Raw genomic sequence first — 25,715 nt, 5'->3', positions numbered from 1 at the left:
GAAGCGGCACACAGCCACGTCCCCCCGACAGTGTCGTGTGCTCATAAAAGGCCCCCGTCGAAGCGCGACCGCACCTCCCGGGACAAGGAATACCATGCCCGTTGGCAGCGGCCGCAACTCCGCCGACAGCTTAATTCCATAATCAAAATGATACCTCTTAAATCTAACCGAAGCACGCTGCCTTAAGCGCCTACCTTCGGCCGGTCAACTGCCCAGGCGGTCCCTAGCCACCCAGGTTCCTATCACCTACTAAATCCCCTCGGCAGTCCTGCACAGGGTGAGGAAGCGAAGGAAGCCAGCAACGATTGTACACTCTACGAGTCCTTCAGTTGACCCGCAGATCCAAAACGGAGTTTACCTGGGACAAATGTGTAGGACATGGTCCACAGTTTCATCGATCCTACAGTCCGGGCGTAAGGCGGAATCAACCAACCTAAACCTAGCCAATTTCTCCCTAAAGGCACCATGTCCGGAGAGAAACTGCGTCGTGTGCCGATTGGGGGATACCCAGCTAATCGCTCGCAACTCTCTAACATTGGGAAATATATCATGCGTATAAGGATCTGTAGAATAATCGTTCCACCTATCTTGCCAAGAGTCAAAACCTTGGTCTTCGATCTCACGCATACGCCCTGATGTAAGAAGGCGTATGCAACATACCGCTGGCTACGTTCCGTAACCGAAATATCCAGGGTTTGATGCCTGCGATCGCAGTTACTGCCTCTCGCGAGACAGTCCTGTAACCGCCGACAACCGCTAATGAAAGAAGACGCTGGGCTCTTAATAGAATATCCCTATAACATTGGTACCGCTTACGATGAGCCCAGACGGGCGCAGCGTACAACATAATGGCCTTGCAAACACCTTTGTAAAGAATCCGCATGGTACGGAAATTCAACCCCCAATCGGGATTGACAACTCTACGGGCGCCGAAGAAAGCATCAACAGTCTTCTGCAAGTGCTCCTTGAAGAGAAACCTCTCATCAAGGATAACACCCAGATACTTCTGAAGAGCGACATGCCTAATTGGAAGGCCGTCCGTTACAACTCGTGGGTGGTGAGTTGCGGCTAGCCGGCTCTTCAAAAACATCAGTGGTTTTCTCCGCACTGAAAACCATCTTATGCTGAAGACTCCACAACCGCAATACCCTACATGCCTGTGCCGCTCTGAGCTTGATTTCGGCACGCGAACCGCCCTCGACCAGCAACAGCCCATCGTCGGCATAAGCCACGACGCGACAGCCGCCGGGCAAACGCAGCCGCATGAGAGAATCAAGCTCGATGGTCCAGACGAGTGGACCTAGTACACTGCCCTGTGGACATCCTTTAGACAGGGTCTTTCCTACTTGCGAACTGCCGTCACAAAGGACAACAGTTCTATCGCTGAAGTAGCTCGAGAAAGTGCTAATCTCATCCCGCGTGCAACCACGCTTCTGCAATTGAAAGAAGGCAGAGGGCCACCACAAGTTATTGAATGCCCCGGATATGTCCAAGAAGACACCGAGTACATATTTGCACTCGCTGCCTGAAGCCAGATCCAGGACCCTAAGAATCGCGTCCTCCGTGCTCTTGCCGGGTCTAAAGCCATACTGGTCGTCTATCAGCATGTGATTTGAAGTCAACCTACTATTGATGCGGAGGTAGAGTACCTTCTCGAAAACCTTTCCAACAACTGGCAAGAGCGTCAGAGGACGGTAAGAAGAACTGACAGTTGTGTCCTTGTCGCCACCCTTGAATAACAGCTTCAAGATACCACGTTTCCATCAAGCTGGGAAATACCAGCGAACAAACACCTATTGAACACCCTAGGTCAATGAGCCGAGAATCACAGGCAGGGTGCGAACAAGGAGCTCCACCGTAATACCATCATATCCGGGGGCTTTATTCCTAGCCAGGCTTCAAATTACTAGGCGGACCTCCGCCTCAGTAATTTCTGAAGACACAGAGTCAATGTCGAAACTTACAACCTCCGCTCGAACTCGCCGATGATACGAGGTCTCGCCAACATCGATATCATGGAGCACCAACCTCGATCTGCTCAGGGAGCAGATCGTCCATCAGGACACGATCTTTGTCCATTAAAAAGCTGGTTTGGGTCGAGAGAGCCAACAGAAGACTCTTTTTCCGCTTGTGACCAAGTACTCGATAAACAACACCCCACGGGTCTTTATTTCCCTGCTCTTGAACAAAAGAGCGCCAGGAATCACGCTTCGAAGTCCTAATGCTATGAAAATACTCGGTCCTCTTCTGACTATACTCCGCAAAGAGGACTGCGCGCCGGTCAGGATCACGCGCACGCTGTGCGGCTCTCCTGAGTCGGCCCACAGCCTGCTTTATCACAGTCAAGTCCCGAGTCCACCAACCAGCTTACTATCTCTCGACCCGTGCTCCGGGGGATAGAGAGTTCAGCGGCTTCAACCACCGCAGAAGAGAAATTCTCTGCCAGGTTATCTAATGGGACGTCCAGGGTACGAGTGAATACCCGCATTCTGGCCGCAAGAATGTTAGAAAACTTGGGCCAATCTGCCCGCCTGTATAGGAAGCGCCCCTGCTGAACAGCAGCGTCCGCCCTAAAGACATCGTGCAGCTCACCTATCCAATCAAAAAAATCGCCGCTTTCACAATCATCGACTACCGACCAGTTTAGAATCCTGCCAGGGATATCATATTACGAATGGTAACATCAATGTTGGTACCATGGAAGGCTCTCCGCAATCCGACTGCGCCGGCGAAAGTAGACAACTCGCCGGCGGCATTGAATACTTGAAATCGATGCTACGCGATGAAGCCTTCTAGAAGTTCACCGCCGTCGTCTGTGATCCCACTGTGCCAAAGAAGCGATTTGGCATTCGCATCAACTCCTATAAGAATAGGACGACCCGCTACCAGCCTGACAATTCTATCCCATCTTTCCAAGTGTAATTCAGTAGGATCTCTGTACTGAAAGTACGAACTAACCACAACTAGGTCCCCAAGCTTAACAACGATGTGATGCGAATCAAAGGCCTGCCGTATGAAGACGCTATCTATAGACTTCCTGCATAGAACGGCGGTTTGCTTTCGCCAACATGGAACTTATTCCAGCCTGAAAAACCTGGCAGATCACCCTTGACAACGTACGGGTGTTGCAGAAGTAAGACATCGAGGCTCCGATTTTCAACGACTTCATCTAACTCGACTTGGACCGCATAGGCACCCTGGGCATTGAGTTGGCCGAACCTAACCATCGAGCGAGTTGAAGTAGACCTCAACCGCTCTCAAATAACTACCGCACTCCCTACTGTTGACAGAGTGCCTATGACTCTTGCGCAACCTCTTACAGCTAACGCAAGTCGGAGCCTCTCTTTTATGCGGACAGTCGTCACGCTTGTGGCCCTCCTCGCCACAATGCGCGCAGACCGACGCATACTTGCAAAACTTGGCCCTGTGGCCAAACCTACAACACTTGAAGCACCTCTTTACGTCAGGGTACTCCTTGACGCGGCAAGAGGCAAAATCAACGAAGACCCTCCTTCTCGTGGAGACTAGCGCCTAACTCAACAATCCGTGATACCGGGGGGCATCACGGTTTCCAGTCTTGAAGACCAGCCTGCACTGCTCCTTGAACGAGGCCTTGTCTAAATCAGTATTTGGCTCTCGAAGGAGAGACAGAACCTCGTCATCGGAGATACTCCACTCGATGTCATATATAGTGACTCGGGGCCTCCTCAACCGCTTGGTGTCAACCTTAACCTCAAGCTTCTGAACCGCAGGAGAGTCCTTGATGAGTTGGACTGTCTCCTTATTATCCGCCACTACTACCAGCCCTTTGCTAGTCTCCTTTATATCCCGAATCCTAAGCCGATTTCGGTTACCGCGAAGGGCAGTCCGGAAATCGCGCTTCAAGTCTTGACCCGTGGTCTTCGAGCCCTCCGCCTTGTTTACGAAAACTACCTCCGGCTTCTTAGCCGCCTTGCTGGCTTCACGCTTTGTCTAAGCACCTCAGCGTAGCGCCTGGGCTGCGCTGGGGCCTGAACGACTACTGTGGGAGCCTTGACCTCTCGGGGCTTGGAGGCCAAGGCCTCGAAACCCTCACTTACCGCCATAAAAGCTTCCCTCACCTTGTTGAGCTGAGGAAAAATTGTCTTCTTCGTCCCAGCACTGACTCCGCCGGAAGCGTGAAGAACTCAAGCAAGTAGTCCAGATCCTCCTGGACTGCTTTAGTCAGCATGGCAGAACTGCCCCAGGTCTGCCCTTAGCTTTCTTGAAGGCCTCTACGACAGGGGAGGACCGCACCTGGGTGGGTGCCCCCGTGTCCATCGCGTCGCTTACCTCGTCCTCTGAGGAGCTAGTCGATGGCACTGGCTCAGGCTTCTTTACCTTAACTTCATGAAACTCCGACATGGTCGAAGATTCCCTAATTCTACTCAGTCGACTAACAAGATCTCGGTGTCTCCCTCCTACTGAACTTAGTTGGCCCAGCCCACAAAGTGACAACTGCCCGCAGCGAGCCGGACATATTTACCTTCTCCTGTCACACTTCGTACCTCTTCGCCGCTGCTGGATCGATTAGTTGATGCACTGATCCTACAGCAAAAAACCTCAGATTACGGCCCTCGCTCTGACAAGAGCGCAGGAGGACTAAAAGGCTCGGCCTTTTTCCTGTCACAGTGGCTAACGACCAGCAGTCGTTCCCACCCTTTCGCCCCGATGAGGCGGGTACGCGTCGTAGAAATCTACGCCAATCACTCCGCAGACTAGCTGCAGATAATGAGTCTAAAATGAATAGGCCAAACGTGAATACAGCCTTAGAATGAGTTAGTCCTGATACTGTCGGAAGGTACTCACACGACTGACAGCCAAAAAACACTGACAATAAAGTATACCACGGAATCACTCTGAGACGCACTAGCGGCCAGAGAGATAGGGGGGGGGGGAGGGTTTGTCAGCGGAGAGGAAACAACGCAGAAGAGAATGGGCATCAGCGGGTTCTATCAACGGTGAGAAAACGCCGGAACAGAAAGTGGGGTTTCTGCGGGTCTATCAGCGGAGGTGAAACACCGGAGAAGGGAATGGAGTTTAGCGGGTTCTGACAGCGGAGAGGAAACGCCGCAGAGGAAGTGGAGTTCAGCGGCGATGAAGCCGGGTGGAGGGTCATCGGATTGAGGGATAATGCGCAATAGCAATGGAAAGAATCGTTCCTTTGATTCCATTCTTTATACTGAACGAAAGAATCGAGAATCGATTTGCAGGAGAAACCCATTCTTAATGAATTGGATAGGCGACAGGAAACCAAATCTTTCTCAATTACGATTCGATTCACAGCAGTCTTTCTTATATATAGCTTGTAGTGGGGGATCCTCCTACCATACCAAATTCTAGCTTGCGTTTGTTTTATTTATTTACTGTTTTCCACACGTGACGCATAACTTATTACGTTACCATCACTAATGTTTATTGAACATTCGGCAAATTTATTACTTCTGATTATAAAATATTTTCATTAACTGTGCTATTTAACTGAGTTAATCTTAAACAATTAAATTTTATCTGTAAGCCCCATAAACTTTTTTAATGTTTTATCATCAACTACAGCGAAATGAGAGCCATTTTTTTTTTTTTATTTCAACTCATTAAAAGTATTTATATATATTTTTTTTGTTTACCTTTGGAAGCACCTCCAGGAATTACTTCAGAAGGTGAATAGGGTGATATGTATGAGTGTAAATGTAGTGTAGTCTTGTACAGTCTCAGGTCCACCAGTTCTGAAATGTGTGGTTAGTTGAAACCCAATCACCAAAGAATACCGGTATCCACGATCCAGTTTCAAATCCCGTAGTAACTGCCTTTACTAGGACTTGAACCTTAGAACTCTCGACTTCGAAATCAGCTGATTTGCGTAAAAGCGTTCACCACTAGACCAACTCGTCGGGTAAAAGTATTTATAACTAGAAAATTTATCTTAAACAAATTTCTTTAAAGCTATAAATGACAAGATGAATAATTTAAAATAATATAGCTTGTACCGTACCTTATTTTTAAGCCAGCCATTGATTCCGTCTTTTTTTTACCACATCGATATATATATATATATATATATATATATATATTTACTTTGATGTTTTTACTAATATGCGCACAGACACACACAAACATTTTGTTTTTAAAAATTGTTGGTTCTATTTTCACAAAAAAATAATGGAAAAAAAATGAAGCAAAATAAATAATTAGTTTACCTTTCAAATAAACTTTATAGTATTTTACATATTTACATGTAGAAATATAATTTTTTTTCGAAATTCTTTGATGTAAGTCTATTTCGCATTTCTGTTATTAACTGTACCGCTTTTAAATAAATTCGTTTACAGGAAACAGAGGTTGCAGGAATGCAAAGTCTAGTTTGCATTATTTTAAATAATCTTGGATAAATTAACCGCCTTTCTTTCCACCAAGAGAGAGGATTTTGTGTTCTTGAGATGAGATGAGCGGTTCATATATTTATCTAGCTCTAAAATTCCTGCAACTGTTGGGTTTGAATTAGTTAAAATGTTGTTACTTTTTTATCAAAATCTTCCCATGCAGTTGAAATGGAGGGTTCAATAATTTCTTGTTCGGTTTCAAACCTATCGCCTTGTTCGATCTGAGTACTTCGAACTTTCTGTGAAAGTTTTGTGTAAGCATCTTCATCTTTAAAGCGTTGTTTTTTAAAGCGAGAATATAATAGCATGCTTTCAAGCAAAATATTATTATTTTCAACATCCTTAAATCTATGTTGTAGTTAGTCTAACATCTTGTTACATACTTTAACGATTTCAGAATTATGAGTAGAAGATTTAATCTTAAGTATCATCGCTCGCGCCAATAAACAAATTTTTGAAATAGTGACAGTATTTTGAGAACTTAAAAAACTCTATTAATAATCTATTAAACATGTGCAGGAGTGAGTTCCATCGGGTAGGCACTTCTGCCTGTTTTAAAACTTTAAAATTCATTTGTCGCTGCATATTTTGCAGTTTGGAGGCAGCATGAAAACTTTGTTAAAAAAAATTCGACAATTGCCTTTGATTTTAGCACAATTGTTTTTACTTCAGACACTGGTGCTTGGACAATTAAATTAATTGTATGTGCTAAGCAAGGAATATGGCGTAGCTGACAATTGCGAATAGCAGCTTTCAAATTTGCTGCATTGTCACTAACAACCGCTCCTATTTTGTCAGTAATAGCCCATTCATTGAATTTACCTTGTAATTCAATGGCAATGTTTTGAGTCGTATGTTGACTGCAGATTTCCATACAAGTAATTGGGTTTTTAAATTGCAAACATGGTCAATGAAATGGATAGTTATGGCCATATAATTATTATTTGAAACTGATGTCCAACTTTCAGTGGTTATTGCGCATGCTTCTATATTATATAATGACTTACAAATCTCACAAGAAATTCTATCATATAACTGTGGAATTAAACTAGTTGTAATTGTTTTTCGACAAGGAATCGCACAAACAAGGATCGCTTCTTGGCCTCTGGCCCCGTGCTGTAGAACTTGTGTTTTTGCAACCGGTGCATAATCTGATTTTGCAAGTGCAGCGTCCTACGTTCACGTCGTCGGGGTTGACAACGATCAGCAGCGGTTAGTCAACCTGCGTTGCTGTGAAGTTTCGACCAAACGGCAGCGTAGTGTGTTGCAGTAGTGCTGCTGTCGGTCAAATAAGGACGTTTCCTTTGAAGCAACGTGTCCCCGTTCGTAGTTGGTGAGGCCAGAAATCTTTCTGATCCTCTGGCAGGTTCGAGAAGCGGTTTCCGCTCCGACCTAGCCGGTGGTAGGAGTTGTTATTCTTCGACTCCTCGATTGGGCTGCCGAACAGACAGACCGTCGGGGTATAAGAGGTTTGACGCTCACCCAGGACTTGTGGTAGGTGTTATATTTATATAAGCTGTGGATTATAGTACCTTGCAACACAGCTGGTGTAGTGTCAGTATACTAAGCGATGGAGCAATCCGGAGGAGGTTGTCTGGAGGACTTGGTCGGTTTGGCCAAGGACCTGGTAGCCGGTGACCCCTTCATGCCGAGGAGGTCAATCGGTAGGTCACCGCCGCGGCCCCGGTCTTCCGATAAGGAAATCTCGGAAGCCCCTCGGGTAGTGGAGCGCCCGAGCGAAGTGGTTAGCACGAAAATCCTACGAGATACCTCTGCTTCGAGCTGTGCGGAGAAAGCTAAGGCTGGACCCGTACTGCGAGGTCCCCCTACGGCGTAGGGGGGGGGGGCGCCAAGTCTGAAGGACGCCTACTTGCGAAGCAAGGGAAGGCTGAAGGCAGCAAGGCGGATTCTGTCCCTGAGCGGGAAGTTACTGGGGGAAAGCCTGTGTCAAAGCAGGTGACCTCCGGGGCGGAAGGCTTTGAGGAAATGAGGGCCGAATGGGCCAAAATTTCCTCGAAAAAGGAGTCAAGAGTTGCTCTCGAGTTGAGGCAGCTCGTGGATTCATATTTAAGTGAATGTAGTTTGTTGGTCTCGGGACTGGCAATTAAGTGTGAAGGCCTCCAGGATGCTAACCTTGCCCTACATTCAGTCGTTACTCTACTATCGGGCAAGGTAGATCAGGTTGTGGAGGGAGTCCGGAGCTTTAAACCGGTTAACGGTCAGGCTCTGGGTGAACTCCAGAAGTCCATTAACAGGGTGGAAGAGAAGGTTAAGAAACCTATCTCCTTCGCCGCAGTAACGGCCGCGCCTGCGCCTAGGTAAGTAGGTCCGCCGCCGCCAGCCCAGGCGCCGGCAAACAAAATTAAGCGGGCCACTGTTAAGGTGGTCCCGATAGAGCCTGATCAGGGGGCTTCGTCAGCAATGACGGAGCTAACCCTCAAAAAGATCCTGGACCCGAGGAAAGAAAGGTTCCAAATTTCCCGGGTCACCAAAACAAGGGATCATGAAGTGGTTCTGGAGGTGGTAAATGGGCAGCAGGCTAAATAACTGCTGGAGGCCACGGTTCTTGCCAAGAACGGGCTGAAGGCTCAGCTGCTGGCCGAGTGTAGACCGCAGATATATGGTCCTCGATATGCCGAGGGCAACGAGGGTAGAGGAGCCCGAAATCCTCAAGGCGATCCACAGCCAAAATCCTGTGTTGGATATGGCTGTCGAAGACTTCCTTAGGGAAGCCAAGGTTGTCCGGCAGTTGGGGAGAAAGGATTCCCAGAGAAGTCACTGGGTACTCGAGACCTCGCCTAAGATCCGGCAGGTCTTAGTGGCCGGTGGAAGGCTGTTTTTTGGGTGGACTGCCTGTAGGGTAGTCGACCATATTGAGGTAGCCCGTTGCTTTAAGTGTCAGGGCTATGGACACACCGCTCTCCGTTGCAGAGCGCAAAAGGAGATGTGTGGCCACTGTGCCGCTTCGGGGCACAGGGCAGCCAGCTGCCCGTACAAATCGTCGCCGGCTAAGTGCGCCGCCTGTGCCCAGGTGAAAGGCACTGATGCTGGACACCGGGTCGGGAGTAGGCAGTGTAGGGCGTACGAGATGGCACGGGCTAAAGCTGTAAAGAACACAGCCTATGGCGACGCCTGAACGGCAAGAAACCCTTGGGGACGGCCTCCACGTACTCGAACGCCTGCGCCTGGGGCAGATTAATCTGCACCATTCCCGGGCGGCCACGAGCGAGGCCATGAGGCTCCTTGAGGAGTACGACCTCGAGGTCCTTTTGGTCCAGGAGCCATACACGGTCGCGGATAGGGTGGTCGGCTTCCACGGGGTGAAAGTTATTCATTCTCGTGGGGGACGGCCGCTCTCTGCGGTCGTAGTGGGCTCAGACGCTCTGGGTGTGTTCTGGATGCCCCAGTGGTCTGATGAGCGATTAACCGTGGTGTGAATCATGAGGGGTACGCTCGATGTCGTACTCGTGTCGGGATACTTCCAGCTTGGATGGAGTATCGATGACTTGCTGGCGAAGTTGGGCGGGATTCTGGACAGTCTCCCGGGCACCAGAGTGTTGGTTGCCTTGGATGCTAACGCCAAGTCTACCGCCTGGGGTTCACCACTCACAGACCCCAGAGGCGCTGGTCTCGAACAGTTCGCAGAAGCCAGGAACCTCTACCTTATTAATGATGCGGAGCAGCCACCAACTTTCTCCAGCGAACTGGGAGAAAGTTACATCGACGTCACTTTGGTGACGGGTGACTTGCTTCAGAGGATAGGTAGTTGGACTGTCTGGCCCGAGGCTAGTGTGAGCGATCATAGGCTTATAACCTATGATATTGCTTACGGAGGCGGTCTAAGGGCACCAAATCCAGGTCGCTACAACCTAAGGGGCCTGGATCAACGCAGGCTGAGGTGGGGATGCGATGCTGCATTGCAGGGATTGCAGTGGAGCATGGAGTCTAGGGAGGAGGTGGAATTGATGGCGGAGCTAATCGACCGGGCCATCAAGACTGGCTGCGACGAGGTCCTACGGCCAATGGACGGACCCGTCACAAGCAGCCAGTCCGCTGATCTGAGCGTGCCTGGAGCCGTCATGACCCCATTTTCCGGGGGGTCGTCTGTGGAAGGCAGACGGAGGCCCGGCAAGAAATGGTGGTCCTCTGACCTTAGCGTGCTGCGCGCAAGAGTGAGGTCCGCGCGAATAAGGTACCAGCGTTGCCCCCCAACGGGGATTATCGTTAACCACGTGCACGCTGAGCGTCTTCGGATCTACCGGTGTGCCCGTAACACATATGTTCACGCCATCAAGGAAGCCAAACTCAAGTTTTGGAAAGACTCCATGCGCGAGTTGCAACGCGATCCCTGGCAGCTCGCAAAGACTTGTTACAAGCCAAAGCCATTGCACGTGTTGTCCAGTGTTCGATGCGGGTTAGGTGGTCGTGACCACACAATAACATCTGTGGCGACTTACCGGGCGTTCCTGGATTCTCTGTTTCCAGATGCTCCGGAGGGTGAAGCGGAAATCGGCGTTAGGGCGGGTGAAACACCATTCCCTGGCGTTCGGACCGTGGAACCCGATGATATAGACCGAGTGGTTTCTCGAATGGCATTAAAGAAGGCACCGGGGATTGACCAACTTGACCCGGATATTTTCCATCATTTACTGCCTGTCATAAGGGAGCCTCTCGGCAGACTGTTCACGGGATGCCTAAGCTGGGGCTGCTTTCCGGGTTGTTGGAAGGTGGCTTTGGTAAGGGTACTCCTGAAACCTGGAAAGGATCCTGGTGAGGTCGGCAGTTATCGACCCATCAGCCTCTTGCCGGTCCTCGGCAAGGCTGGTTGTGGTCGGTTCGAAGAAAGCATCGATATGAACTGTATTCTAAATCGAGGCCAGTATGGCTTCATGAAAGGGGTTGGCACCGAGGATTGCATCTTAAATGCTCTTACCAAGGTAGAAAGCGCCGACTGCAAATACGTTTTGGCTATTTTTATTGATATAGAGGCAGCATTTCCTTCCTTGTGTTGGAGTTCTGTCCTCTATGCTTTGGAACGCCGCAATATTCCCGAAGCCACACAGGCCGTGGTACGAGACTATTTGTCTAACCGTATGGCTCTGTTTAAAGATGCGCACCTAGTTGTGCAAAAATCCGTCACCAGGGGAAGCCCGCAGGGTTCCGTTCTCGGTCCCCTGCTGTGGAACCTGGTATTTGACGGATTTGTGGGATTGACTTTCCCAGAAGGAGTCACGGCCCAGGCTTTCGCCGATGACTGTCTCCTTTTAGTTCGTGGAGATTCACGACCACAGCTAGAAAGCAGAGCGCAGGCGGCCTTGTCAACCGCCGAAGGCTGGATGGACATGCAAAATTTAAAGATTTCTGTGCCCAAAACGAAGTTTATGCTTCTAAAGGGCGCAGACAAATTATCATGCAGTCGAAACCCCCATATTAAGTATAAAGGCTGTGTAATCAGCCGAGTAAGGGTTCATAAGTACCTAGGTGTTTTGTTTGATGATAAGTTGCTTTTTAGTAACCATATTAAGCAAGTTGCGGCGGACGCTGTCTCTGTGATGCACAAACTTAGAAGGATTGCACGGAAAGATTACGGGCTGTCGGGCCGCCAAATGTACTTGGTGTACCGAGGCGTCTTCGAAAGTATGATCGCATACGCGGCGCCAGTTTGGGCGCATAGGTTGGAAAGAAATAGAGCACTACTTCAAAATTTAAGGAGTGCCCAGCGCAGAGCAATGATAGTATGCACTGGTGTATTTAAAACAACCTCCTACGAGGCTACTACTGTATTGGGAAAGGCTCTCCCAATCGATTTAGTGGTGAAAATTCGGGCAGTCATGTGGAAGTTGCGAAGAGGTCGGGAGGCCGAGGCATTTGGGATGCAGTTTCGAGCCGGGCCAGAACCGGAGCGGAACGGTGATCACAATGCACCGGAACAAAATTTCGTCCAGTCACCCATCTCCCGTCTGCGGAAGAGGCTACAAAGCCTCGCGATGGAGGCATGGCAGCTTGAATGGCACACCACGACTAAGGGAAGATCCTTGTATAGTTTTATACAGGATCTGGGGGGATGGTATGCCTCGAGTTCCTTTTTAAGGGCGTCGGGTGCCCAGGTGCTCACCAACCATGTCAATTTAAACCAATATCTGTTTCGGTTTCGCCTGGTGACTGATGAGTTGTGTGTCTGCGGGGAGGTCCAGTCGAATGTACATATGATGTACGACTGCCGTGCTCTTGGGGGGGCCAGAGACCGAGGTTGGAAGCCAACCTTGAGAATAGGGCTGGCCATCAGCTCCAAGCGCTGTTAAATGGTGGACAGGTACTAGCTGGCATACAGCGACCGAGGCGTGGCAGCCGAAATTGCTGTGTTTTGTTTATAGATACGTTTTAGTTTTAATTGGTAACAAGGGGTGCGCCTCCCCGATCTAGTTTTATGTTTGACAAGTGAGCGATTGGGACACTTAAGCGGGTGCTGCACGGCACCTTGCTTAATTCGCTCACGCACGTTAGGTAGCTCACTAGGAGCTTATAGGATTTGGGTCGCTAAACCGATTTAGAGGCACAGTAGCCGTTTTTGGCACGGAACATTTGGTCTATGCTCTAGGGCGACCGAATGGGGTGGTGGTGGGAGAAATGCCAGTTAACCAAATTTCGACAAGGAAGCGAATACCCAGGGTTTAACATATGAACAAACTTCTTGAATTCTTCATCCTCAACGAGTGAAATAAGTTGATATTCTTTAGTTATTAACCTAATTAATTGAATATCTAACGCTCGGCTTTTACTTTGAGGGACAGGTTTTGTAACAAAGAAAGTAAGGGACAACTGTAGTTTTTTTTTTTTTTTTGAGGACAAAGATGTTATTGGATGCACAGAAGAAGGATAAGGCGATTCAACAAGGTTTGTTAATTTAAGGGCTAATTGCTGCGATTCATTTTGTTCAGTCGCAGTAGATGTAATACGATTTTAGTTATAATGCATTTCTGAAACATAATCAGGACAAGGATTTTTTTGTCTTGAAATATCAACTCGTGGGTGTTTAGTCGTCCCAGCGGCATAGGATCCTGAACTACGGCAAAGATTACACAAAAGCTTTTCCAGGGCTCGCTTCGGAAAACCAAGTCCAGATGTGACTTCTTTTTCTGCAGCTCATGTTTATAAATTTAAAAACAAAATATTCTTTTTTAAAAGTGCTTATAAAATATCTACTTACGTAAAAACTAATGATTTAAAAAAATAATACCAATGAACATTTAGAAAAAAATCTTACGAAATTGAGTAGGCCCAAATAAAAAAATTATATAAACAAATTAAAAACACAACTCTAAATAGAACACGCAAAGATTATTCACCATGAAAACAGAATCAACTGTCGTCTTTTATCCGTCTACTAAGAATAATTGTAAAATATATCTTGAGCATGACAGTATGCGCAAACGAACGACAGTAATTAATATTGTGCAACATAGCTTCCCGCCCAAATAAAATTAAAAGAAAAATAATGTCATATAGAATGTGTGCGTAACAGTCTAAATTTTCCCTTCTCTGTTTAGCGATGAGCTAAACAGCTTCTCTGTTTGTTGATATAAGCTTGTTTTCGTAAAGGAATTGAATAAGATATGAAATAAGAAGAATCGTTGGGTAGATGGAAGGGAATAGAGCCTGCGTATTAGAAGTGATAGGCTACTAAAAATCGTATTCAACCGAAAAAGAATCAGATGTGTACTTATGAGTCGAATAAAGATGAAAAGAGAAGATTCGAAGACATTTAGTATGTTGTATGCGTCAGTTGAATCGAACAGAGGTACGAAGAGATGAACCGCTAAACTTTGCTGAAGAAGAGAAAGAGAACATGCGCATTAGAGTTTACAACTCTGGTAGTGACGGGAAGGAAAATAATCATTGAATCGGACGAACGATTCTTTTTTACGAATCTTTCTGAGAATCGATTCCTGAAAAAGAACCGTTTATCCCACCACTAATGATACTCGAAACAGATGGAGTTAATGATAATGATTTAACCAATGTTATACTTGACTGCATCAAGATATATTTCCAAAACATCCGGGAAACTTAAGAAACCATCCCTTCCGTGGAGTGATGAAATTAGTGAAGCGATAAAAAGCTCAGATTGCTTTCAAGAAACGTCCAAAATTAGAAAATCTAATTGCCTTTAAAAACACAGGGGATATGGTAAGATAAAATGTTCGTTTGTTCAAATATTACATTTCCGAAAGTTCTTCACAGATTGCTTTGAAATTTTGACACAACATTGCATTCGAATATGCGCGTGCTTCTATATACCTAAGATGTCACACCTGTGACTGGTGGAAAAGGTAAAAGGGAAGGGAAAGGGGGAAATGGTAAAAATTACAGTGGGGAAAAAGTTAACTTTTTTGAAGTTCCGTAATGTTCATTTTGTTAATGTTTTATCAAACTTTTAATCATGTTCATTTAATCTACATATATACTCAAATCTAGCAATAGTGAAGCATTGCCAGGTCTGCTAATGTATTAATAGAAATACTACTGCAGCAAACATTTGGAAGACGATCTGTGGGGTACAAACTTATCCCCATATCATGCCTTCAATCAGAAGACAACCATTTAATAGATTCACCAAACAAAAGTACTGAATTATTATCCAATCAATTCAAAGGAGCCAATAAAATGGCTAATTATGATTGTCTCAGCACTCAAAATTTATATTTCTACAATTGTGTAATCAGATTTGACTTGACGGAAGAATGTACCTGTAGCAGTGGAAGAAATCATATATTGTTTCAATCCTAAAAAGAGATAAAACTCCAACATGTCCCAATAATTAGGAATCTTATTTCTTTGACGTACTATTGGAAAAATGTAGATTTTGCAACTTGTCAATTTCAGCATCAGTCAATCTGTTTTTTTCTCCTATAGGTAAATTGTTACTGAGTAACTGTCCTTTATATTCTAATTTCTTCTTTCGTAATCTAGCAGCCATCCTCTTCTGGATGTGGCCCAGCACACCAACACTGATAAGGTTTACTATGAAGTACTTATTTAAATGACTTGCTATCTCCCATCACCTAAGTAACTGACTGAAGCATTGTATTTTTGTAATGAAAATTTGACACACACCAGCTACCGTCATGCTTCCACTGTAGTTAGCTGTACAATTTTCTTCATGATCTTTATCAATGCACAAACAATACTTGGATAAAATGTACATCACAATAACTTTGCCAGTATCAATGCTGGTGGCAGAAAACGCCATTTCATTGATTGATGGTCTCATTTCCGCCACATCCCATCAAAGGCAGATGATAAATCTGTTTTCTACGTCACATTCTAAACTGTTTTCTATTACTGGTTCCTTCACTACTGCTTTGGCAACAGATTTTACTGCAGGGCCTAATATGTCAACTTATTTAAGTTTTTGTACAGGTCTAGGTAAGTTCATAATTCCACAAAAACTCTGCCTGCAGTGACTCCATTTCCAAAGCACCCAAGAGCATATCCTAAACCACTGTTTCTCAATCTGAAGGTTGTGATCACCACAGGGGTCATGGTCATATGACAGGGAGTTGCAAAATTAGCTTATAACTTTACATGTAAGTAATAATGAAATCATTTTATGAGAAAAAAAATCATTTATATAAACATTTTACTAGCATCTTACGAACACATGTAAAAAAAATAAATTAATGAGATAGTTGTGTCTGTTTTTCATTTAAAAGTTTCTCTATACGTGGATATTTGTTACAAACATACAAAAACAAACTATTTTCAAGTCATAAAAAATGATTCCTGTATTTAATTTTTAGCGCAACCATAGAAGAAAAACCCTTTTCACAGATGTGAAAGGATAAGACGTGGCAAAAGGGATTAATATTTTAAATGCTTCTGTGACTAAATTTTCATATTTACTTCAGCGAGCAAACCAAAACATATCTAACTAAATCTTTGGATATATTTTGGCAAAACTGCAATTCATGATTATAGTTGTAAGTTTTATCAGCAGACATTTCGATGAGCTGGTTGTGAATCTCAACTGGTGACTTAGCAGCTGCAACAATGTTTTCAATGGATTTGGTACCCATATCTTTGAGAAATCATTTTTATCTTCTGGGAAACACTATGCCAACTGAATTCTTAGCTCGTGCATATGCATCTTCATGCTATCCAAACTGCGGTAAAAAATACCTTCATCCAATTTTCTTAATACAATCGGAAGTAAGTGAAAATGTATCAAAATTTTTGCTTTAAAGGTGAACAATCCAGATATCAAACTTCTTAATGAAAGCATGAATTCTGTCTGTCATTAATGAAATGTTTTATCATGTCCTTCTAAATTCACTTTCAAGTCATTTAAATGCGAAAATACATCAGCTAAGTAAGCCAACAACATAATTATTATTCTGTAAAAACATTGAGAATGGCATTTGTTATCTCACAATTCTAATAACTGGGTTAACACTTTCCCCCACAATAACCATATGATTTCTGTATGGAAAAGAAAATTTTTTCTTTTTGCCCATTTCATTGCATAGTTAGCAAACAGCCTATTCTGTAATGGCTGACTTTGAATAAAATTAACCATTTTCAATTGCAGCAAGCAATATGAAGTTTTCTGCAACTGTATGGGGTTTGGACATCTTAGCTATTCTTAATGCTGTGAGCTTTTTCAAGTGTACTTTTATCAGTTTGGGTTGATTTCCAAATAGAAACTTGTTGATTTCTCAAAGTATGTAATTTTCTTTCGAAAAATTCGAAGGGTTTGCTTTTATGATCCAGGTGTTTAGTTTCCAGTTGTCAAATTAATTCTGATGGTTTCATACTTTCACTAGAGGACTTGAAAACAATGTGCTTTCGCTTTCTATGCAATGAGGTAAAACCATAATTTAAATACCTGTCATTGTACAATCTTGTCTTTTTACCGATCGATTTACTGGATGTATATGGCTCACTTTGTTTTCTCACAAATTTATTTGGCATAAGAATCTAACTGGAAAAAATTACTGTTTGACCACACACAAAAAATTGAAACCTCAATTGTTATTATTATCAATGAAAGTACATGTTTAAAAACTTAAATAAAGGCACCAGATGCACACTTCAGATTCGAAACTAAACTGATGTTCAAACTCTTATGCCTCTTAAACTGCTGAGAATATGACTTGTTCAAATGAATCACATGCATGTTCGAGCATGACGCTCTCATAGTGAATTTTATGTAAGCAGACCAAATTACAAGGAGCAGTACACGTCAAGTTTGAAGAACATATAAATCATATCTATACACTTCATATATGCAAGTTAGAGCATAATATTTTACTGACAAACATTAAATATGGAATATATCTTAGTAATCAACTAATTCTTTGTAACCATTTATTTCTAAGAATTATTATAGTTGAAGCTTTTGTCTTTATTGTAATTTTTCTTTTAGTCCTGCACTAGCTTTGTTAGAATGCACATCTGACTTTAGTCTTGCACTCATTACAGTACGATGAACATGTAATGTTTTAAAAATTAATTAGTAGCAAGTGCTCTAATAAAAGTTAATATGAAATTATAATTGAATGTATGTCAGCTGTAAAATAAATATATCAGTGTAAAATAAGTGTTTTTTTTATTTTTATTTTATTAACATAAATTATTAAATAAAAAATTTAACTGGCGCAGTTGGTAGGACACTGCAGAATTAAATTAGGGAACAATTTAATTTCAGTGTTAATCACTGATTAGGCGTCCTTTAATGTTAAGCCTGTTAAAAGGCTTAACATTATATATAAAATAACTTAATTTCATAAAACTGATATTTACGGAGCTATATTAGTGATTAAAGTTTTTAAAGGCAGCCATTTTGGGATTTTCAAAAGTAAAATTTCAAACTTGTTAATTTTATGGGAAATTTTAGGTAAATGCCCACAAAATTTCAATAAAATAAATCAATCCATCCTTAAGATATAAATTTTTATTGAAAAAACACAAAATGATGGTCAGAGGGAAAATGAAGCAATTCCATCGACATGAAATTTTTTGTTTATTTAAGTTTAGCCAAGAATTCCCAGAACATCTGTAAATGTATTTTCTTATACAGATTAGCCACACTGTACATATATTAAATATACTTACCATTTAATAAATTATTATTATAAACAATATCTAAATATGTTTGTGAGAGAAAAGATCATATTTTTTAACTAATTTTTTAAACAGTTAATAAATTTGATTTATCTGTGACTCATATTCGTGTTATTTTTTGTGTCTAATGAGCCTTTTTCTTTTACAGTTTGTTAAATGTATAACTTTAATTATACATATTTTCAATTATTGGAAATTGATTTACACCAAAGCAGAATTGTAAGATACAATTATTTCAATAATTATTTAACATCATAAAAGAAGAAGAAGTTATTAAAATAATTTTTATTGTAATATAAGAATATAGAATTACATAATAATGACCAAAATGTAATATTATTAATTAATAATCTAATTAAACTATTGGATTATCTACCTATGAAGAAAGACTTATCGTGGTGATTAGAATTTATAAACTGATAATAAAAAATTATAGATACATTTTTTAACTTCCAACTGTATTCATCCTAAATATTTTTTTCACAATAAATATAATAATAAATTCTATATCAATAACAAATAAAGATTATTTATATATATATATATATATATTGTTGGATTATTTATATATATATATAATCTTTAATACATACATAAATAAATGTATGTAATAATACATACATAAATAAAATCATTTTAAACATCTGTATGACATTTGTACTGCAACAAGTATGTAAAACCAAATAAAATAATTTGCTTAAAATGTAATTTATAATTTAATAAGTAATAATACACCATTATTGCTGAAAGAACTTTAACTGCTAAAGAAGTTAACAACAAAAAGCAGATAATCATGAAAATTGTTAAAAAAAAGTTCAGAAAAGAAATGAAAATAAGTTTTTTTAGGTTTTAACAAAGAAACTCTTAACACGGAAAATTTTAATTCAATATGAAAAAATAAGACTTATTATGTATAAATATATACTTCTACATTCATGCATATACATGCAACACATGGTCTGGGCTGGTCTAATTCTGTGTTATAGATAGAAGGTTAATTATTTTGAATAGGGGGGGGGGGTTAACCATCAAATATCAACATGTTCTGGTTAGTTGGTGATGCTTAAACCCTACCTTGTAAGTTTGGGAGGTGAGTACCCAATGCCGGCAAAATTTGTTTTTCTTTGCTAAGGTACGTAAAAATAGTGTCTACAAGTACGGAAGGGTCTTTTTTGTCATAGTGTTGACAGCTACACACAGTAAAATGTAACTGTTGAGAGAACCACAAAGTATTAACAAGATAACTAAAAGCAAAAACTAAACTGGATACCCAAAATAATTAAACTACTTAATAATGTTACTAGTCTTATCAAATTAATGATAGGATTGGAGAAAGAATGGAGTGTGCAACAGAAAGAAGCCATCGGAGGCAAACACGGGCACAAGATGTAGAACATTTGATAATATGAAGAGGAATGGGGCTTTACCTTCACATCTTGGTCAGTATAAATTTTAGTGCAACTCCTGGACATGAATTTGTGAAGTTCTCAAATAAGTTTTAAAAACTCAATTGGCCACCTGACTAAGGAAGAAGTAAACTATGCTTTCTCCACTGGCTCTCAGACTTTGCCAATATTGCAAATATTTTAACTGATGAAGAGAGAGGATCATAAGTGTGGAAGAAGGGGATAAGATCAATATGTGCAAAAGGAACTGCTACAGGAGATCATAAATCAATAGAATTTCATAAAATATTTAAAGTATTTTTTAACAAGTGCTCAAAATGGATCATACACAAACATAATTCAGTCTTAATCATAAAACCACAAAAATATGTCTTGAAAATGTAAGTTTCAATAAAAGAAGGTAAAAATTACCTAATTAGAAGATTTCCAATATGTTCATGAAAAAATAAAATACTACTATTAGTAGTATATTTAAATTTAGCTGCCGGCTAATAACGAACAAATGTGAAAAAACTACAAGAGAACAGTACTGTTTTTTAAAGTTTCCTTGGTTAAAGCTGCCAGAATATTTCCATACTTTACTCATCATAGCAGACTTGGACTTTTGAAAGATTTCTGAGTTATTTACATTACAATCAAAGGGAAGTAATCGACAGAATTAATCAGTCTTTGGCACTTCAGTAAACATTAACATTAAAGAAATATGTACATTTATCTTTTTTTTACAAAATTAAGATGTCATGAATGAAAGTTGAATTATAATCTTCCTATGAGCAAACAACTATTTGGTTTTTAAAACGCTAATAAATATTTAAGAAGTCCATAGGTCAAATAAGTACAACGGAACCTGGTTATACAGTTAAGCCATCAAAAACTATTAAATTTGTACCTAGAAATAGGTTACATATAGTACATTCAAAAGTGAAGTACAATTATTAATAATAAACAGGATTCATTATACTTATTTCAAAGCCTTTAAAACTAGATTAATTCCTTCATAACATCTTTATATATACATTAATATTAATCTATGGAATATACTGGATTTAACATAACTTGTGATCAACTCATTTAAGCTATTAATCCACCAATACAATGCATCCACAATGGTGTGCAGATACAACTTTACTTCTAAGTTAGTGAGTAGTTGTAAATGGATCTCATTTATCTATTATATAGTAATTCTGTCATGATGTTACCAACCACCAACTGAGTGGTTGGTAACATCATTGAATCATTTTACTTCCTTGTTACCATAAATGTTACATGAAATCAAGTTTAATGCATTTTAAATAATAATTTAATGGTGAAAGAAAAACTAATGTTTTTACAACTTGATTAAACTTAATAAATATTTAAATATGGTACTTGAAAATTGTACGTATCTGTATGATGAGATGTTATTCTGTATAATAAGATGTTGTATAACATAGAATCTTCTCATCTTAGTGGTAAAATCATATTGGTGGGAGAATGGCCTTAATAGTTTGGTTACAAATTTTACTGCAGTCCTAATTTACACAGAGATATTTTTTCTTAATTCTTTACATTTCCTAATGTAACTTTTCACATAGCACAATTATTTTTTTTATATAATTTACTACAATCAATAGCATAAAGGTGATCAAAACTTACTGTAAATAAAATACCTTACACTTTATGAGAATATTAACAAAATTAACTACTCTAGAAGATAACATTTTAAGTACTAATTATAAAAACAAATTATTGCATACATGAAAATTATATTACATTGATTTAACAAAATAAACTACATTAATAGAACAAATATCTTTTACTACTATCATACAAATATGTACAAGAGTAAAATAAACCCTACAAATATTAGCTTTTTATTCATTCAGTCAAAGGCAAATTTAATAATTTAAAATTTTAATTAATTGTAAATAAGTTTTCTAGTTAACAAATTAACACTTTAAAGTTCTTGTATGATTATAAGTTAGTAATGATTACAAGCTAATTGAATGAAGAAGTTTGAGTCATCCCAGGAAATGATGGAAGGATCAGCTTGCATTATAATACAACACAATTTGCCCAAGACGAAGAAGAAGAAGATGAAGAAAAGTTCTTGTACAAGGATTAGCAAATCACTATATTATAATTGTCTCCCTGCTAACATGTCTCAAACTGTAACAAACTCTACCAAACATTACTTTATTCACTTGCAGTATGATCTGCAAACATATTCTCAGAATTAAAGTATAAATTTTCAAGAAGGTTTTTGATAATTATATTAAACTTTTACAGCCCCTTCTATTTATAAAAATGTTAATAGTGATTAATTATAAAGAAAGTTTCTGGTTTAAAAAAAATACATTAATTTAACTTCTGTCGTTACAAGACAAGTCTTAAAAGTGTTCATTGAAGTACTAAATGAATAATTAAATAAATTCAAAGTGAAAATAAACAAAATATAACTAATTTATGATTATAATAAGGCACTCATATTTATATTAACACCATAATAATGACAGTAATAAATATAATCAAGCCAGTGGTCCAAAGAAACATGATTCAAATGCTTGATAATTTTTATAAATAATCCATTACAATCACTAGGTAACTGTAAATTAATAGTAATATTCATGAAATAAAATAATCAATTTAATTATTTTACATGGTAACTGATTCTGGTTTCAATTATCAGTGGTCAGTAACGTTTCACTCTGAGACAATGGGATATTACCATCCCAAAATTTATTCAATTTTAAGTACAAACCAAACAATACTAATAGACCTCCAACAACAGCTACTGATACCAAAACCCAAGTGCCGTAAGTTGCCAACAATGATAATGGATGTAGATCATGAGCTATACTTTCTGTTGTTTCAGCATGTTGGTCAAACCATATCATTGGCATGTATAATTGAGGAGATTTTTTAAAAAAACTGAAAAAAATTAAAAAAATCATTATTAAAAAAAAAATACATTTTGAATTTTTAGTGATTAGCATTTTCCTTTTAAGTGATAAGTGATTTTGTTTAAGTAACATTACCAATTTTGATATTTTGCCAAATCATGCATTTTAAGGCTAGTAAAAGAAAAAAATGAATAGTTAGAAAAGAGAAATTATAGTTAGTGATGCCAATATAATGTCATTTAGTTTATATTGCCATTTCGCCACCGCTAATTACCATATAACTGGCCAGTGATCAGCTAGCAGGTATATTCTACCATGAAACTAAATCTGTTTTGAAAATGCCAAAGAAAATTTCTATCTCTCGAGTGACAATTTCTTCATTAAAAAAAATGTAGAATGATTAATAAGTTTAAAAATGTTTTTTACTGGACGTTAAAATGAAATTCCCCAAAAAATAAAAAAAAAAGAACAAAGTGGATCAAGTAAAACAAATACTTGCACACAAATCATAAACAAGCCTTGATGGGAATATCTTTTCAGAATCTTTGGGTCCTTGAATAAGCTCAAAAATTCACCAATAAAATAAAAATTAGCCAAAAAAATTTACATGTAGATCTGTAAACAATATTTATACTTTGTGAGGATATGGTAAAAAAACTTTTCAATCAAGTCTGGCTGAACAAGACTATAGACAGATACTTCTCCACAAGATATAGTTAAAAGGATGGATGAAAGTTTTCATTAAAACTCAAGGAGGCTTTCAAAATAGCTCTTGATAGTAAATATATTTAGCTGCAACATACATTTGAATAATGATGCAAAATTATTGATCGATAATATAATGTCCAATTATGGGGATAGATAAAATGAACACATGAAAAAGTTATGTGGCTAAAGATTTACAGATTTCATTCAATTAACTACATTTAACATTCAGTTCTACTTTATAAATAGCAGTAGAAATAATAATACCAGTCCTTCAACTGGTATTAAACCTTATTGTTTAAATTTAAAATTTCTGATGGTGTACCTATTAAAGATCTAAATTAAGAGGCAAATTTAGGAAGAAATTCATATTCTTTCCTTTTTAATTCAATATCAGAAACAAGTATAAATGAATATAATACTGTACTGCATATAAATATACTGTTTCTGTATATAAGTATAATAAATTGGACTGCTTTTAATGTTATAAATCACCTCTGTCCAGGAGCAAACAGACATGGAACATTTCTTATGAACTAATATTTCAATAGAAATGATTTGTTTGATTATGATCAAATAAATACTCCTCCATATCTTTATCTAATGATATACTGAACTGAAATCATTTCATTAAAAAAATTTTGCATAAAAAAGTGAGAAAAAATAAATGTTATTTAAGTAGTTAATATTAATGCCAATGAAATGAAGAAAAAAAATTGTTTCAAATATAATTAAACAAATGAAAAATGCAGCAGCATTGGTGCTCAGAGTCATGGTAAATTAATCTGCTGGTTTCAAATTAATAATATTTATACTTTTACATTTTTATGAAGCACAGTTTTAAAGAAATACGGTCCTGACTGGCTTCGTTACAATACAGTTTATGTCAGCAACATACAGGCACTGCAAAACTGAATAGGTAAATTTTTACGTAAACTTTACGAAAATCTGAGATCCTTTCTTTTTTTCTTTAGAGAAAGATGAAACTTTAGCACATTTCAGCGCTTTTCAACATTTCATTATTTGGTTAAAACAGTTTTTTAACAAGTAAATTTTTTTTTTGTCTTCAGTCATTTGACTGGTTTGATGCAATTCTCTAAGATTCCCTATCTAGTGCAAGTCATATCACTTTGGTATACCCCCTACATCCTACCATCCCTAACAATTTGTTTTACATACTTCAAATGTTGCCTGCCTGCATACTTTTTTCCTTCTACCTGTCCCTCCAATATTAAAGAGACTATTCCGGATGCCTTAATATGTGGTCTCTAAGTCTGTCTCTTCTTTTAACTATATTTTTCCAAATGCTTCTTTCTTCATCTATTTGTCGCAATACCTCTTCATTTGTCACTTTATCCACCCATCTGATTTTTAACATTCTCCTATAGCACCACATTTCAAAAGCTTCTACTCTTTTCTTCTCAGGTACTCCGATTATCCAAGTTTCACTTCCACATAAAGCAATGCTCCAAACATATACTTTCAAAAATCTTTTCCTGATGTTTAAATTAATTTTTAATGTAAACAAATTATATTTCTGACTGAAGGCTCATTTCGCCTATGCTATTCAGCATTTTATATCACTCCTGCTTCGTCCATCTTTAGTAATTCTACTTCCCAGATAATAAAATTCCTCTACCTCCATAATCTTTTTCTCTTCCTATTTTCACATTCCGTGGTCAATCATAGTTATTTCTACTATATTTCATTACTTTTGTTTTGTTCTTGTTTATTTTCATGCGGTAGTTCTTGCATAGGACTTCATCCATGCTTTCATTTTTCCTTCTAAATCCTTTTTACTCTCGGCTAGAATTACTAAATCATCAGCAAATCGTAGCATCTTTTCACCTTGTACTGTTACTCCAGATCTAAATTGTTCTTTAACATCATTAACTGCTAGCTCTATGAAAAGATTAAAAAGCAACGGGGATAGGGAACATACTTGTCAGACTCCCTTTCTTATTACGGCTTCTTTCTTATATTCTTCAATTATTACAGATGCTGTTTGGTTCCTGTAAATGTTAGCAATCATTCTTCAATCTCTGTACTTGAGCCCCAATTTTTTTAAAATGCTGCACATTTTATTCCAGTCTACGTTATCGAATGCCTTTTCTAGGTCTACAAATGCCAAGTATGTTGGTTTTTTTCTTTAATCTTCCTTCTATTACTAATCTGAGGCCTAAAATTGCCTCCCTTGTCCC

General features: G+C 39.6%; 1 protein-coding gene across 2 annotated transcripts in view; it reads right to left on the bottom strand.

The window, feature by feature from the left end:
- Positions 1–18,403: 18,403 nt before the first annotated feature.
- Positions 18,404–25,715, bottom strand: part of LOC142326736 (protein croquemort-like) — a 69,820-nt gene continuing 62,508 nt past the window's right edge. For both annotated transcript variants that reach the window (XM_075369401.1, XM_075369402.1), the window contains exon 9: positions 18,404–22,837. In XM_075369401.1, the coding sequence (XP_075225516.1) occupies positions 22,585–22,837 (253 nt within the window). In that variant the 3' untranslated portion in view covers positions 18,404–22,584. The remainder of the gene's footprint in view (positions 22,838–25,715) is intronic.

The sequence above is a fragment of the Lycorma delicatula genome, chromosome 6 (assembly GCF_047948215.1).
Source record: "Lycorma delicatula isolate Av1 chromosome 6, ASM4794821v1, whole genome shotgun sequence".
NCBI classification, from domain to species: domain Eukaryota; kingdom Metazoa; phylum Arthropoda; class Insecta; order Hemiptera; family Fulgoridae; genus Lycorma; species Lycorma delicatula.
The sequence above is the reverse complement of the archived record's forward strand: the minus strand, read 5'-3'. Positions and strand labels throughout refer to the sequence as shown.